The following is a 17,642-nucleotide window of genomic DNA, read 5'->3' on the forward strand; positions in this document are numbered from 1 at the left end:
CTGCTTGGTGCAGGTCAGGGTGCAAGTACACAGGCTGGTGAAACTCACAGGAGGAAATTTGCCAGCAGTACTCTCCCCTTCCTTCTGCTCTGACTCAAGGGAAAATATAAGCATTAGGAAATAGAGAGTCTGTTCTCCTTCCAGGGGTGCTGCCTTCAGGGTTTGCTGGCATGTTCATGTTCCCACCACCTCCCTGTCTGAGTGGATCACAACCCCCATCTTTCCCCTCACAGCCCTCAACAGGCTAGAAAAACATCAGCAAAGGTGTGGAAAAGAGACAGAATTTGGGTCACTTGGGGCACTTGAAAAGGTCAGATAGGTAGATCGTGAGATAAATGCTTGATTTAGAACTAGTTTCTTGGACAGATTTTTGACTGTAACTAAACATGATCACAAGACAACCTGCTTCAGTCTGCTGTCTTAGCTATGTTTTCATATCCATATGGCACTACATGGAGTGCCAGGATACCCTTCCTGAGTAGTATTTTGGGATAGTCAGAGCTCAAGCACCAAGCTAAAAGATTTGCCAGTGACAACACAAAGCAGCTTAAGGTACTCCTGAGGGCTGAAGTATCTGTACACCACGGTACATATATGGATACATAGTTATATATCCAAGAACATACACCATGATCAGAACAGCAGAAAACACTGCACTGAAAAGGCTTAATGAGCACACTGAAACCAACTGGACTGGGTTTGAAGCTTGGTAGGGATTTTGACCTTCAGCACAGCAAAGCATTCACTCTATACAGTGAGTAGGTGGGAGTGATTGCAGCAGTAAGTAATCCAACAGCTGTATGTTAGGTGATTAATAAAGAAGGCTTGTCTGGCAAACATGCAGCTGGAGTTCTGCATGAGACAGACATTCTCATAAATATTACTCTGCCTCCACCTACTCATATGTCCCTGACCTGTAAAAAAGTGCTCACATTTTCCTTTCCATGTTGCTTTCCTCACATACAGCTGTCTCTTTTATTTCAGTCAGCATTCTCTTCCCCGTTTTCCACGGTTTTTCTACACTGTAATTTGCTGCTTTTGACCTTTCTGCACCTATTACACTTCAAGTTGACAAGCAAATTCTTTGCAGGTTTTCTTTACACCTCTGTTTGTCTTCTGGCTCTTCTGCTTCCTCCTAGTCCTGAGGCTTGATAAACAAAACTTCAATGCCACAAAGTAGAACTGGCACAAGAGTTAAGGAAGAAGCAATACTGAATGTTTTCATCTACTCTCTGTGCTTATTTGATAAAAATTCATTAAGCATAAGATTTTACTACCTAGTATGGAAGAGAATCTTTACAAGTATTTGTCTAAATTCCTGCAGTGTTCCAGTCTAACCTCTTCACATGACAAGCTACATATTTTTATGTATTTTATATAAATGTATGTGTGTGTGCGCATGGGCGCGCGTGCGTGCGTGTGTGTGAAAATACAAGAGCAGTAATGTTGCTTTGGCAGGAAGAATTTAAATGGAAATACTGTTAGAATTCTTGCTATGGAGACAGTATCCCATCTACATAATAAACATGCTTACACCCAGTTCATCAACAATAAATCTAAGAGAAAATCACAGAACCTGAACAAGAAAACCATGTGTTCACTGCTTCAGGCAAGAAAACACAAATAAAGCAGACTGAAGAGGAGGTTTACCACTTCATTTTACACTCAGGTAAAGCACCTACTGTGACCTGCTGACCTATAAAGTTTTCCTAGTGCAGAAGAGACAGGAGAAGATCATGCTTCCTTAATCATGTTTAATAAAAATAAAAATAAATCAGATGTGGTTTTATGAAAAGGCAACTGCAATCTCAGAACTAAGAGTTATTATCCTCAAAGCATTCCAAAGGGCTCAAAAGAAATCCTATGAGACAATATATTAACACTCAGATTGAGCTCCATTCAATTTTCAGGCCTCAGGCTGGGCAAGTATTGCAGATGAATCTATACAGTAAAATCTGGAAAAGTAATACACAAAACCACCTTCTGTCAGCTACATGTTCATGTATGATTGTCTGAAAGTTCACACATATTATGGCATTTAACTCAATATAAAATCCCACTTGATAGAGGTGTGCTCTAGAAATACAAAATAGAATATGCTTTTTTCTTCCAAATCCCAGACTACCAAGAAAAGACAGCTGCCTATGTTTATGTACTACCTATACCTTTATTATAAGATAAACTTTTCCAGTACTTTCTTAAGAATCTAAATTTTAGCTTCAGTTTCAGTCAGGGCTAGCCGTGGTTCAAAAAAGTTAGAAACTTCTTAAAGAATGATCTACAAATCACATAGTGATTTGTAATCACTATGTGCAATAGAGGTATCCCTCTAAAATCCATGATGTCCATCATCTGCCTGTTTCTGCCAAAATACAGAACATTTGTTTCAAACACAGGTTTAAAACACGTGTCTTTTTTGTAACATTTAACTTGCATACAAAAAAGCTAGTGGACCAAAGCACTCACTTTATTGTGGGAGTATGCAATATAAATAACTATTTAGTGTCTCTTTGAAATATTACCAAACTGCTATATTCTGTTCTTTTACTGAGTACTATTTCAGTATTATGGATATTAACAAATTTTTTTCTTACTAACCCATCCCACCCAAACTCACTGACATACCATAAAGGGATGAGAGTGCCTCAGCTGGCATTATTTCTTTTATTTTTTCCTTCCTTTGCAGATGTGCATTTTTTTCCTTCATCTTCAAGATAAAGTGCAACTGAGTACAGAAGCTATCCTGATCTGCAACAACTTTATCTCAACCATTACTCAGGTGGAAGGAGGAATTTGCAATCTGCACTTACTAAGATGAGTAAGTGCTAAGGCAGATAGAGCACAGTTCAGTAGAGTATGCAAAGCCTTGAAATAGAACATCAAGTATTTGATTGATGTCTATATTGCACTGACAGGAGACAACTATCAGTTTTTTGCATTCCTTTAATTCAAGACCACACAGAAACTTTCCATCTGCTACTGTAGAGCAACCAACCACTGCCTGAAAATACTTTGGGAACCTTCTATTCACTTCTCCTAGTCCTAGCGGGACCCCTTTCATATTACTTTGCAATTTGGGAGTTGTCATTCAGTCTCATTATGGGCCACAGTAATACAACAGACTATAGCAAACTTCTGTGATGCTGCCAAGTGTGAGCAAGATAAACTCTTACCTTTTCTATTGCCTTTTTTCTTTTTTAAACTTCTACCAACTTCAGTGGCTTAGCCCACATCTCAAATCATCAAAGGTTTAGGTGTGTATCAGATAAACACCTGAAAACTTGCTACTTTATTGCCAGGAGAAGCAAAACTGTTTTTCTTCTATATTATTTTATTACTTTTTGCAGATGTTTTGAACAACAGACCCAGAAGTATTAGGTCAGTGTGCAGAGCCTTTGAGCATTGCTGTTCATCACCATACAGATGGTAAATGCATGGGTTTAACATTAGCTCAAATCACTCTATACTTCAAATACTTTACTTGTATCTACAGAATATCAGAATAACTTGGGTTGGAAAAAACCTCTACAACCATCAAATCCGTTAACCTAGCACTGCCCACCACTAAAGCATGTGTCTCAGTGTCTCATCTACATGTCTTTTAAATATCTTCAGGAATGGTACCTCCATCAATCCTGTTCCAGTGATTAAAAACCTCTTCAGTGAAGAAATTTTTCCTAATATCTAATCTAAACCTCCTCTGGCACAACTTGAGGACTTCCCTTCTTTGTCTTATCACTTGTTACCTGGGTAAAGAATCCAACTCTTACTTTGATACACCCTCCTATCAGGTAGTTGCAGGAGTGATAAGGTCCCCCCTGAGATTCCTTTATTCCAGGCTAAACATCCCCAGCTCTCTCTCCATAGGACTTCTGCTCTAGATCCACACAGCAAGATCAAGCGGTGATGCAAGTTAAAAAAATTCACTTAATGTTAAGAGAAGCTGAAGTTTCTCAAGTGACCCAAGTCCTCCCCTGCTCCCAACGAAGACTTTATGCAGCAGGAGGGCTTTCCCGCGCGTGTTTTTGGGAGCAGAGCTCTCCAGGAGGGCGCGGCTGCCAGGGTGGCCGTACCTGTTTGACCTCTGCCTGCAGGTGCCGCAGCTGCACACACTGCTCCAGGTGCTTGCGGTGCTGCTCGGCCGCCACGTCCAGCTCCTGCTGCTTCTCGTGCAGGAACTCCAGCAGGTCCTGCACGCGAGTGGCCATGTCCACGTCTCTGTCGCACAGCAGCTCCACACCTGCAGCCGGGACGGTCGGACAGGAATGACTCGCAAAGCTTTTGAGACAAACTGCCCGCTTCCACTGCTCTACACCTGATTTCCTAGTTCCTTCTCCAAATTCAATCCTCAAATTCTTGGAGGATTTGCCTACATGAGTATAGGGGTTTGCACTTTAAGAAGTGCAACTGGGGGGTGTTTTTAAAGTATGATACTTACCCTAAGCAATCATATACAGTGAAAAATATCAAATGAAGGGGCAGGGGCATAAGGAACAAAAAAGGAAGGCATTACTTGAAAGCTGACAATCTTTGCTCGACTGCATTGATCTGACCACCTAAAAAACTAACGTTCCCTTATTTAGTCTAATTTTACAAACATCCTGAGTGAAATCCCTTTCTCTAAAAACTAAACACCTTCAAGTGCTACCAACTCTGATGACATTTATGTGCCAGTATGTTCTTATGAACACCATTGGATAATTTGAGTATAAAGGAGTTCACATGTACCCAGTTTACAGTTAACCAGCATCCCTGTTATTTTCACACATCCCATGGAGCGACAACTGGATAATTCTTAGAAAGCCTGGAATAGCACAAAGGAGCCATCTTACCAGACGCCTGCACTTCATTGACATACTGCAGCAGATCCTGCCCTTGGTGGATGACATCAAAGGTCAAGTTATTCATGGTCAGGGCTTTGTCTGCATGATGCTGGAGCCTCTGTTCTGCTATTGTAAGATCTTCAGTGTCAAAGTCATTCATCTGCTGAGAGAGCTCATCATTCCAAGACTCAAGGTCTGAAATAATCTGGGGGAAAAAAGGAAGGAGACCATGTTCAATTACCCATTACACAACAGAAGACAGTTTATTTCCAATGTTGCACTGATGATTGAGGTAGGAAACTCAAGTTGTTCGTTGTTGATTGACATCACTGATCAAATCAGACATGGTTAGGACACAGGCTATCTAAGCATGGATTTTAGATTTTGGCAAACAATCCAAAAGAAGCTCTTTGAGAACCGCTACAGTTCTTCAACCAGTGCATGCAACAGTATGGGTATGTGCCTCTGCCTTATTCAAGGTACTCCATCAACACTTACTTGTGAAACAGAAGAAGTTAACATGTTTTTATCTCCCCTTTTAAAGGAAAATGTGGATCTGGACCTTTTTAATTCTTCAGAGTGCATCAATAATAATTCACACATCAACAGCCAGCTGATCTTAAAATTATACCAATCTTGAGCCCTTTTCCAAGAAAGCCAGCTTTACCCTTCTGTGGGCAGGAAGCATCAGGTCACATGCACCTTTGAGTTCTGCCAGACAACTGAGAAGCACTTACCACAAAAGACTGGGTACTCAGTGAATCCAGCAAAACAAAAAAGCATACTTTATTACAACATTACTGCAATGACAGAACTAAATTTGCTTGCTGATATTCTTCAGCTACACTTCAGTTTTCACATTTTAATTCTGGATTTTATTCTTCACTGCAGGATTTCCCAAGAAATGTAGCTAAAAAGTTCTTGGGTTTTTCAACACATATCACAACAGTAAATTCTCCTTGTCTGTCCACATAAGTGTACTTTCCAAATTATACTGCAAAGCCTATCTGAAATATAAAATATTCTTTTTAATTAGGGTACAAAACTGGTTTTAAGGCTAACATGTAGTACTTGCAATCCTTATTATCAAAGTGGGCTGAGTTCGTACAGATTTGATGCATCAGTTACTTCTGAAAAGTCTAACACATTAATCCCTCAAGCCAATAATCAAATTTTTTCCAAAATTTTCAGCACAGTTTTAGCATCAACTAGTGCAGCTCATTGGGAAAGCAAAATTACAGGTATCAAAAACCAAGTATGGCTTAGTTCCAATGTTCTACAATTTCAGGAGTAGGGCAAATTTATGTGACTGGTACTAAATGAGAAGAAAGTATCTATTTATGCAGCAAGACATAACAAAAAGAGGACCTGACTTAATGGGCATTAGCAATCAGGTATCTAAGTGCATAAATATTTAACCAAAGTCATTTGTTGTCAGCAAAAGAAAGATGCCCCTACCCCTTTTCAAGCAGCTGAAATAGCTCCAAAGTTAAAGAGACAGTTAAATGACAAGAGAAATTCCAGGAAAACAGGCCTTCTAGAAAAAAAAAAAAGCAGAACTGGGGAGATTAGAAAAGTTAAATCATTTGTATAAAGTTCCTGTAGTTTGCTACAATCTCTTGTGAAGGCTTTTTTCCATTCCACTCACATGATGCCATAAAAAAATGGACACATGAAGCAATAAATATTAAAATTGTGGCACCAGTGAGTTACTTCCTGTTTTAAAGGTGTTCTGCAAAAAAATTCCACTTGAATCACTAAGTATTTGAGTTTTACATCATGTCATGATGGGAAATACCAAACAATTAAAGTAGCTATTTGCAATCCCTAAACCTACTCAGCTGCCTCTGCTGAAGTGAAAACATGCAGAAACTCAAGTGCCAGGCGAACACTGAAAACAGAAAAGTCAATGACCAAAGTATTCAGGAAGATAGACAGGACAAGGCTTTTAGCCATTTCTTGAAGCTCCTTTCATCTTCCACGTGCTCTAAACATCACACTCTCTAAGCATTGTGAGTGGTTTTCCCTCTAAACACACAAACCCAGGCTTCCCGTCACAAAAAATCGTTAACAAGTTCCCTTCATTTCCTTTTTATTTGGTCCATGCCCAACATGTCTCATCACCTTCCTCTGCTCTTCACTTTCCTTTAAGTGATCTGAAATTTTAAAGAAACTTCAGGTTTTCCTGACAGTCCAGCCAGAGAAATTGCTTACTTTCAGCTACCTCTCTTTTCTGCTCTTGTGCATCTCAGCTCTGCTCTTCCCAGCTTCTCTCTGAACCTCCATGTTCATTTATTATTAAAAGCAATGGAGGTCATCTAATGTTTATTTCTTCATCCATTGCACTAGGGAAGTTCTAAGAAAACAGATTTACCATCTAATTTTTATCCAGGTCAGTTATCAACATTCAAAAGTTACCCTGAAGAAATATCTGTAGTTGGACTCAGTCAAACAGAAATCTGAGCATTAAAAAAGGTTGCAAAACTCCACTATTAAAACACCATCTTTCTAAACACCATCATACAAAGGATTAAGATTCAACATGGCACATTTATAACACTGACACTGTTTTAAAAGGAAAGCCAGTCCATCTCCCTTCAGAATAGATGATAAAGCTTTTCTCTTTTACTGGGAATTTAAGTGGGAATAAAGTAAAAAACACAGCAAGCTCACAATATGGCACTGCTGTGGCTGTGTCAGTATTGTTATAATCATGAAATAGATTGTAGCCACTAGCTCCTAAGATTCCCTTTACTTGATAGGAAAAACAACTAGTTTCAGGGGGGTCAAAACTGTGTGTTGCCTCAACCAACAGGTTTCACTGATAATGCCTCCAAAGAACAGCCACAAACAGCCAGGAAGAATTATAGGTTTTCCCATGCTATTTCATACAACCAACCCCATATTTAGGATCATGGCACACATACTGTTTAAAGCAGTTTGAAACACTCTGAACAAGACCAATATATTTCCTTTCCCCTACAAACGATCAGGATGGCCAGCCATGATTCAAATAAATAATGTCAGCATGTTTCCACACAGATTCAAAAGGTAAGTAGTCAATGACCATCAAAGAGAAGTTTCCTAACAAGGGCAGTAATTCTCATGTTTTATCAGGAGTAATTAGGTGGTGCAAGGTGGTCTATTTCAGCCATTGCACCCACTGTGCAAATCTGAAGGCAGAGTTAATACAGAAATAGCATTGACTAAGCCCTCTCTGCCCACACTCTTCAGTGCTTCCTCTAAAGTTTTGCTTTACAGACAACACATTCAAAGCAAGCAGGCTCCCATTTTGCTTGTGAAGTTTTGTCAAGGCAATCAGCACTAAACAAACAGAACAAATGACTAATAGAATTCTAAAATAACTGAATCACAAATTCATACTGCTCTCAGGAAATGGACAACCCAACATAAACACAGGCTAACAATTTACCATAGCATGTGTTCAAGAAGTTCCTGGTGCAGATTTTGAGCTGCCTGACATCACTACATTCTATTAAATGTAAAGGAAATGCTGACAGGAAACAAAGCAGGGTATAATATGAAAGGGATGCTTTCACACTGAGTGGGAAAGAAATAAAGAACCACAGGTCTCTTCTCAGAAGTGTCTACCATGCAGGGTACCAACTGAGTGCTTATCAAGACCCAGTAAATACTGGGTGTTTAGGAGAAAAAAAACGGAAAATGGGAAAGGGAGAGGAGCTAGGTCTCCATGATACCCCAGCATTTTACATCCTCATCTTTTCAGCAATGTGATTTAACAGGCATCTTGTAAATATGGTCCAAAAATAGAGTTGAGATAAAGCTGTGAGCTGAAAAGTGTGCGGTATGCTCTGTGTAGAGCCCTGGTATGTAAGTTACAGACAGGCAAAAATGCTCAGACACAGATGAGACAAACACATTTCAGACTGCGTACTTTGCCACCAGTGTTACCCTCCCACTGGGTTCACACACACCTTCCTCATGCTTCTAATCACACTAGCAAGGGCATCCTCACCTACATTATTTTGCTCATTCTTGCCTTCAGTTAATACAGGCATTTACAAAGGAGTCCTTCAAATAGCTCACCAATAATGGCACTAAAAATCATGCTGAAGATAGACAAGGTCAGGTTTATATGCCAAGAGCCAAGGGGCAAAACAGAGGCAGTACTGCAGTTATACCCATTTCAGAAGAGCATGAGTATCTGAAAAGTTGTAAGACAAAAGAAGCAAAGTATTTTACCAGTAAAGAAACAAAGTATTTTATCAGCAAATTATAAGGGAAGAGTAAGGAGAAGAAGGGAATTAACCCTGCCTGCAAATCTCACCACTGTCCCCAGAAGAACAGCTGCATGGCTATAACCCTGCAGTGCTAGGGGAGCCCTTAGTTCCATTTTAGCCTGTGTAATTTTGCAAGCAGTAAGAGAAGCTAGAAACACTACTTGTCTTTGAGAAAAGCTGTCCTCATAGGATGCTCCCCTGAATTAACTGACCCTACAGCCAAGTCTTAATTGACTGGACCAGTCACACAAAATCCTGGAGGAAGGAAAAGGTCAAAACAAGGCCTGCAAATTCCTAGCTGGCATCTGGCTCCTCCTCATTATCAAGTTACTTCAGCTGAGCTTCAGCTTTAAAACAACTGACCTGGAACTAGTCCCCACATTTTCTTCCTGGGAGTTTCCGAACAGACATCTGCCTTCAGGGAGAGGGAAAAGAGAAGCGTGTTCTGCTGAGGAAGCAGAGAGGACATGGTACAGAGACAGCAAAACAATCAACATTTTGCTGAAATCACTCTGCAGCCAGGGCCATTTTCTTCTTTGAAGGACTGTCCATCAATCAAAAATAGGCGTGATTTCTATTTCCAAGCTATACAGACAAACTATACCAACTCTTTCAACAAGCCAACTGGTGCTTTGCTTTATGTTGTACATGGCAAAATGTGAAGCACGCCAAGCATCATCAGGTTTAGAAAAAGCAAGACCTGTCAAGTGTGTGCAGTTTTGGGCACTACCATATAAAAAAGACACTAATCTATAAGAGAGAATCCTAAGGAGGGCTACAAAGATGGTGAAGGCTTTGGAGGGGAAGCTGTATGAGGAGCAGCTGAGGTCACTTGGTCTCTTCAGCCTGGAGAAGAGGAGACTGAGGGGAGACCTCATGGCAGTCTTCAACATCCTCATGAGAGGAAGTGGAAGGGCAGGTACCAACATCTTCACTCTTGTGACCAGTGATAGGACTCAAGGAAACAATATGAAGCAGAGCTCAAGAAGGTTAATGTAGGATATCAGGAAAAGGTTCTTCACCCAGAGAGCGGTTGGGCACTGGAACAGGCTCTCCAGGGAAGTGGTCACAGCAGCAGCCTGACAGAGTTCAAGAAGTATTTGGGCAACACTTCCAGGCACATGGTGTGACTCTTGGGATGTCCTGTGCAGGATCAGGAGTTGGACTTGATGACCTTTGTGGGTCCCTTCCAACTCAGTATATTCTATTTTATGATCCTATGAAGTTAGGGTTTGCAGTTTTCTGATGCAAAATCCTATGGGCATCACCAAGCAGCAGTACCAGAAGTACTCCAACCTATATAGATGCTGTCCTGAACTGAAAACTAGAACACACCTGCAAAGCAGGGCTCCTGTAACCAGCCTTTTGCTGCTGTAGAATCTGGCTTATGTAACCTACAACAGAGAGCAATCAACTTAATAGTGAACCTCACTCAAACCTTTATTCTAATTCTTCCATTAATTTTCTTGGTATGCACTGCCCCGTTCCTTCAAAAAAAGTGTTCTAAGAACACCTCAGACATCAAGCACTGTTCATCACTCCTGCAAAGATTGCAAGCATATGTGAGATAGCTAGTCTCATATGATCAAAGAAGAAAAGCTACTTCCACATAGTCAAAGTAGAAAACTCTCTGCAGACCAGTGTGAATTGAAAAATTGAAAAAAAAAACCCTTCTTAGTCTTCCTCTACAGCAAAGTTGTTATTACTGTGGAGCACACACTCTCACTTCCTCTGTGGGTAAGGATCAAGGAACTGTGTCTGCCTATTTCTACACTGCCCCTAACAGTATGCTTAGCTAAACCAGACTTCAGCCATGACATCAAATCCTGATTTTCAGAAGGGGAAGAAACACCCAAATCAAAACACTAAAAACCTGGGACACTATCACTAAAAACCTGAGAAGCTTTCTGCTGACTGCCTCTTTTACCTTGATGTTCATAACCAACAGTGGCAGCTTTTACTACACACAAGCAAAGGGACAAACTTATCATTTAACTCCTGGTTTTCAGAATTTTGAGGTAAGTCATTATACACTCAAACAAGATCATTTACCAATGAATAACCCTGAACCTTATAAGGCACCAACTTTTTTCAGTCACTGTGTACAGCACTAATAATTTTATTAAGTCATATGAACTTAGCTGAAGTTTGATTTGTTTTTTTTTTAGGTTAGCAACTCTGCTAACCTAAGTTCCCTGTGGAGTTTCACGTCTGTTTGTGTACATGTTCCTACATACAAGCAGAAACTTTTCAACTGATAAGCTGTAACTCCCCTTCAAAGTTTGGACAGGCTCAAAACTTCTTGAAGTTTTGCAGGGGTGAAGCACTACAACTGCTATTGAATTATTTTTGGAGGTGGAAAAGATTTTTTTTTTTTAAATGACAGCCCATAGAACATTCTCAGTAATTAAGATAGAATTTCAAATACCACTTGCAGCTGCTAACTGAAAACTGCTGATTGGTAAAGGAAGAGAAGAGGGTTGTTACTACAAAGCATCAGTTTAGAGGGTTTGTACAAAAAACCATCTTGCAAGTCCTATTCATATTAACTGCAGGCATACTAGTTATATCATGGTAGTTTGATATACAAGCTAAACTTAGCAGATGAAGTAACTGATGCTTTATGATTTTACCTAACATTTTCTTAAAGATGCACCAAGAGCAAATCCAAAAACTCAGCTCTGCTGAGCACTGAGCTCTTCTGACACTTTCACACACAGGACAAAAGCCTCAGTTCAGGTAAGAATTAAGTCTAGCAGCCATTTGAGCCACATGCCAATGCAACTACACAATGTCAGCACAAACATTCCTAGACAAGAGGAGAAATGCATGCAGTGAAGTCTGAGAGCAAAGACTCACATCTATTGCATCTCTTTCAAATATGCGGAGCTGCAGAAACAGCTCCAGTTTGATCTTGCGTTCTTGGAAAAGCTCCTCCATCTGAGACTGGGCCTCATCCAGCTGCTGCAGGACTGTCTCTATGTGGTTGATCGAGCTGTTATGGGGGGTCTTGTTACTAGAAATGGCAGAATCCCTAATCAAAGCAGAGAGAGGGGAGGGGGAAGAAAAAAGAGCATTATTGAAAAAAAAACCCATACAATTTGGACACTATATATATATGAGCACAAGATATAAGCCTGCTTCAGACGAAGTTGTTGCAAACCATAATGCATGAAAGTTAAGTCGGTACATCTTTGTAAATAAAAAGTCAAACTATGTTCTAGTACTCAAAAAAACCATTAGGAAATTAATTACCTTCATTTTTTTTCCCAATTCAACACTTAATGACATTCTATTTACAGGAAGGATAAAATTTAAAACCAGAGACAATGCTGCCACTGTGGAAAGGAAGTAGCATATGATAACTATTTACTTTCCTGAATCTTCCTGGCAAGGAAAGAAAATCAAAATTAGTTCATTTAAAAAAAAAATTACTTAATATTTTACCTGAGTATAAAACCTGCAAATTCAGATTTGTTAATCTCCTGTAGGAAAGGAGACATGTACCAGAGCAGCTGGGAACCAAATTTATTTATTCAGATCATTTTGGAATGAAATGGACCACAAACTTGGCTTTTACTACAATGAAGTTACTTGTCAGTATGCAAAACAAATTCAAGTGTTTCTTTATAAAAAGGCTGCTGCTCAGAACTCAAAATGCAGTGAGAGCCCTGCATGTCAGACTACAAAAACAGACAACTGCTTCTATCAAAAAGGTAGCTTATGTCAACAAAATCTCCTTCTTGTGGCAGCAGTGTTTATAAGCTGAGCTTCCTGTAAACAGAGGTTTAGAGACCATCAGTACAGCATGAGAGATCCCTGTAGTCCTAATATTTACAAGTTTTATTTATATCATATCTTGTACTCATCATCTCTACCCTCAAAACAGAAAGAACCTCACAGAATATCAGATAAACAGCAGGGGAGATTTAAATAAAAATCTGTCTTACCTTAGTTGCTGGATGAGATCTTCACCTTCTTTTATGACATTGACTGTAACCTGCAGAGTGGTCTGTTGCTGTTGACCAAAACGTTTAATCAGGTCTTGGACAGCCTCCACAGACTCAGCATAGACATCATCGAGCAGTTCTTTCTGCAGCTCTTCAAGCCACGTCCACAGCTAAAGGAAAGGGAAAAAAAGCAAGAAATGTAAGCCCAAGGATCAGGCAACTATTCTGAATCCATCTCCGTGGACAAGAGAAAACAGACTGAGGTGGCAGGAAGAAAGAGGATTTGTTTTTCTTCATAGAAAAATCCCATCCTCATATTAATGAAGACAAGCCTTTGTTTCAAAAAAGGTTTTCGCTTCTTGGAAATACCAGGAAAGCTTTATCCGTGTTGCTAAGTCACCCTTTCTTCCCCATTTTGCTTCTACAGAACTGAGAGTATCCGACTGAGCAGCACAGAGTTCATAGTGAGAATCCCATCTGCAGTTCTGCGCGAGAGTCCCTGGGAGAGAAATGCTATGGTAACACACTCTCCGAGAGAAGGGAGGAAGGAAGGAAGGAAGGAAGGGAGATGTATTGTAGCCACCATCAAATTTGCACTGCCAGGCTGACACTGCACACAGACAACATAACACTTTTCAGTGGCCTTCGAAAAAAGGAAAAAGAAAGGGCATTTCAGAAAACAAAATACAGAGACAAATCAGATGTGAGAAGTTATTGTTCTATCATGATGGTGTTTGCCCTCCCAGCTTCAGTTTCATGGTATTACAACAAAAATCATCATAAGCAATTCTACCAGTTAATTCTACATTCTTGCTCCCTGCTTCCCATGTGCACATATCCCTGCTCAAAAATGCCCGTGCACCATGGCTTACACAAAAATCCCTAGGTATTTGCTGGACAGGTATCACTGCTGGTCATGTGAAGAACCCTACAGTATTCTTTTCCACAATATCATGATGGAAGCTGTTGCATCCTAAGCTCTTTGTGAAAGTCACTCATCAGCAAACCATTAGCCATCTATTGTGGAACTGAAAAAAGCAGCAGGAGCACGGCTGTGTCCTGCAACACTCCCATGAGCAGCAACAACATCAGACTGGAACAGCTGCTCTTACAGGAAGCACTCAAACCCGGTCCCTCCTGTCTATTTTACCAACCCATCCCGAATGCTGCTATTCCAAGAACAAGATTTTGTTTTTTATCCCAAAAGAGTAACTCTGATCCGATCAAAAGTATTAAGGTCTTTTGACAACATTTTAATCTCTGCCTTTGAAAATTTTAGAGACATTTGAACCTAATTAAAAGGTTAACATTGTTAAAATACATAACTAAGCAATCAAAACTGGCTTAAATTCAAAAGAGAGAAACTTGAATGTTTTCTTTATTTCTTTGCTAAACATTTTCTAGAGAAATAGCCACTTCATGCTGCTGTTTGTATATGTATGTTTTGATCATAAAGGTTTCCTAACTAAAACATTAAAATAGAAAACTCAGTGAATGATTCCAGGTCTTGATTAATTAGCTCCTTTGAAACTTTGTTTTAAAATCAAATGCCAGGTTTGGCACCTCATAGCTTTATATGCCTCCTGCAGGTTTTGAGTAAACCAAGCTATAGTCTAAGTTTTCACAACTGGGATGAACTAAAGAGATTTAACCAGACTCTTTTCTACAAATCTACTACCCCCTCCTCCCCAAACCAGCTCTGTGTGTTCATACACACTGTTATTCTGACTACTCATATGCTTCAAAGACAATGCTTGTCACAAACCTGAATGCAATTCCACAGCTGTAAACACCACAGCACAGCAGTCTTTCTTATTAAAAGGACCACAAATCAATAGAACTTTACAAGTGGGTCAGAAGCACTCGTCAACATTCATTCCAGCATAACCCAACGCAGAATCCAATTTTTTTTTTCCAATGTGTACTTCAGAATGCAACTTTAACTGGGAAATGAATGAAACTTAAGAGCAAGAAGCCGAAAAATACAGCCTGAAAATTTTACTCAGTGCCCAGAGGACATGCATTTATTCCTCTCTTAGCTTGTGACGTTTATGCCTGAGCCATAAAAATAGGGCATCGAGTCAGAGACCTTCCAAATGAGCTGTATGTACAGTACAGCTTGCAACCGTGCAAATACAGACATTTGAGAGCAACACTTTGTTGTTTTCTGCGATGCGCTTGGTGCTGGCTGGAAGACATTGCTGGCTCTACATGCTTACTGTGCTGCCTACAAAAGGCCAAATTTACACAGATATTTACTATAGAGAAACTGGGATTTAATAATTTTGAGTTTCTCAGACTGTATCAAATTTGCCCCCTGGGTCCCTCAGAAGTATCTGTACTGCAGCTCGAGACAGGTCTGAGAGCCACTTCAATTTTTAACAACATGCCTTCTGCTGCTGGGCTGTGTCAGACCTCTACAAGGAACACACCCCACCTCTTAATTTCTTATTCTTCACGTACACTTCAGCCACTTCTGTAACTGGATGGAGATCTGGCAGAAGCAACAGAACCTACAAGCGCTGGACTGGTGAGGTACTGTGCATGTGAATAATTCCCTCAGAGCTCACCCTGGATGCTGGAGACCAAGCCAACAGAGGACAGACATGCAGACCTTTCTCTCTGCACAGCCAGCTCAAGGCAACACCACCTGACTTGAGCAGAAGGACATGGGCACCAGCACAACCAAGTGTGACGCTGACTGGCTTAGTGCCTGGTCAGCATGGCATCACTATAAACGTGTATCTGGCCCCCAAGGTACCAAAGGGCTCAAAAATACGTTGTGTTTGCCTAGCCCATGAGCTGAATTGGGCACTGCTTGGGAAGCAAAAACATTTTATGAAAAATGCAGAAAGAGAAGGAGAGTAATTAGTATGCATTACTTGCCTAGCTGTGATTCATACGCTGTTGAAAGTGGAACAAGTTAAGCCATTGAAATGAATAAATAGCTCTGTGACACTTCCATAGCAGAAGTTACTCTAATACATTGCCAAATAAACGTTTTACATTTATGCACCAAGTAAGTTTCTGACAAAAATCTTCCCCTCAAAATAATCTATGTGTTTATAAACAAAAGTTATGATAAAGCCACCATAGATGAATAAAACTGTCATGTTACTAAAGCTGGATAGAAATTCATCCAGTGTACTGAGAGAAGCTTAATTCTTAATGGGTGGCAGTAGCCAGCTGGCTTCTCTGCAGCTTTCAAACCAGAATGAACCCTGGAAATTACATAAATTACCTTGTTTTCAGATACAAAATTAAGGTTGAAGACTGTACAAGGTTGCACAGCAAAGCAAAAAAGAAAGCAAACAGTTTACAGCAGGGGGTGAACAGAGACTAGAGCTTACCCATACATGTTCAGCAGTGCAGAATTACAGATTTTACAGTGCAATGACTTTCTGAAGTAACACGTTATTCCATAAAAGAGAGCTTGGCAACAAAAATCCAGTGGGGAAAAAAACCCACAAACTCATCATTAAAAAACTATTAACTTTCTCTCGGTGTGAATTTTTGAGCAACTTCCAGTCATGTTTTTTCTATTCTTTGTAAAAGAAGTAGCATGAAGTTCCCTAAACAAACCATCAAATCCTCTGATCTCAGTAAGAACTTTATCCAGCGGCAAGACAGCTCTAACATACGGTGAGAAAAACTGCATACAAAACTCAATCCAGTCACAGAAAGAGGTTCTTTTCTTTTCATCTGCTCTTTGCATCTTATCAGAATTAAAATTAGAGAGGGAAATAAAATTCTGAATCCCTGACAGGCAAATGTTTCACTCAGCAGATTTTTTTTCTTGATCTAAATATAGCACAGACTGAGAAACATCTGCTTGAGTGAGCCTGCATCCTGTAGTACCTCTTTCCTAAGTTCTTGGGAGCATGCCATTAGTCACTGAGATGGTATTATTTCAATTGTCTGCAACATCCTGGAAGTTTCAGTGTTTCCATCATGGGCCTCTATCCATTTAAGTCCCATCTCTGCAATCTCCTCAAAGACTGCAGTTAAATTAGACCCTACTGTATTTTGCAGAATATAAACAGAGAACAATTGTTTTTGAGTAAATACTTCAACCAAGAGCACAGAGTTATTTATTAGGATAAAACATCCATCACACTCTTTCACAAGTTATTTTTTCATTTTTATAATACTGGTTTTTGGATATGCAGTCTGCCTTTTCAGCAGGCTCAGGCAAAGAAATACACGTGGTTTCTGCATGTAAAAACTGCAAATTCCTCTTTCTATCCCCGTCCCCCAGCACAGTGCTGCAGTATGTGCATTAACACAGGCACAGTTGTTGCAGGATCTATTATTTGTACAGGCCCAAATGTTGCAATGGTGCTCCCTAACAAGTATGTCTGGGCATAGGAAGGGGCTAGTGTGTGTATGTCTGCCTGAAAGCTTTGGCTTTGAGGATATGCACAAAAAATGTGCCTTTTTAAAAACAAAAACCTTAAGATGTTAAACACCACAGGGGTTTATCCTCCAGGGCCTTTCAGTGGCATTTAAGATGTTAAATGCCTGAATTTTTTTTCATTAGATATAATTATCTTTAAAAGCTTCAAATACCCCTATCTATCCTATGGTTATAAAGGAATCAATTTCTG

At 39.9% G+C, this 17,642-nt stretch overlaps 1 protein-coding gene across 3 annotated transcripts in view; it reads right to left on the reverse strand.

The window, feature by feature from the left end:
• The window catches only part of TRIO (trio Rho guanine nucleotide exchange factor), a 244,329-nt gene that overhangs the window by 109,228 nt on the left and 117,459 nt on the right, over positions 1-17,642 (reverse strand). For all 3 annotated transcript variants that reach the window (XM_077182117.1, XM_077182122.1, XM_077182130.1), the window contains exons 12-15: positions 13,036-13,205; positions 11,945-12,119; positions 4,833-5,028; positions 4,074-4,240 (exon numbers count right to left, since the gene is read on the reverse strand). In XM_077182117.1, coding sequence (XP_077038232.1) covers positions 4,074-4,240; positions 4,833-5,028; positions 11,945-12,119; positions 13,036-13,205 — 708 coding nt within the window. The remainder of the gene's footprint in view (positions 1-4,073; positions 4,241-4,832; positions 5,029-11,944; positions 12,120-13,035; positions 13,206-17,642) is intronic.

The sequence above is a fragment of the Agelaius phoeniceus genome, chromosome 1, assembly GCF_051311805.1.
Source record: "Agelaius phoeniceus isolate bAgePho1 chromosome 1, bAgePho1.hap1, whole genome shotgun sequence".
In the NCBI taxonomy this organism is placed as follows: Eukaryota; Metazoa; Chordata; class Aves; order Passeriformes; family Icteridae; genus Agelaius; species Agelaius phoeniceus.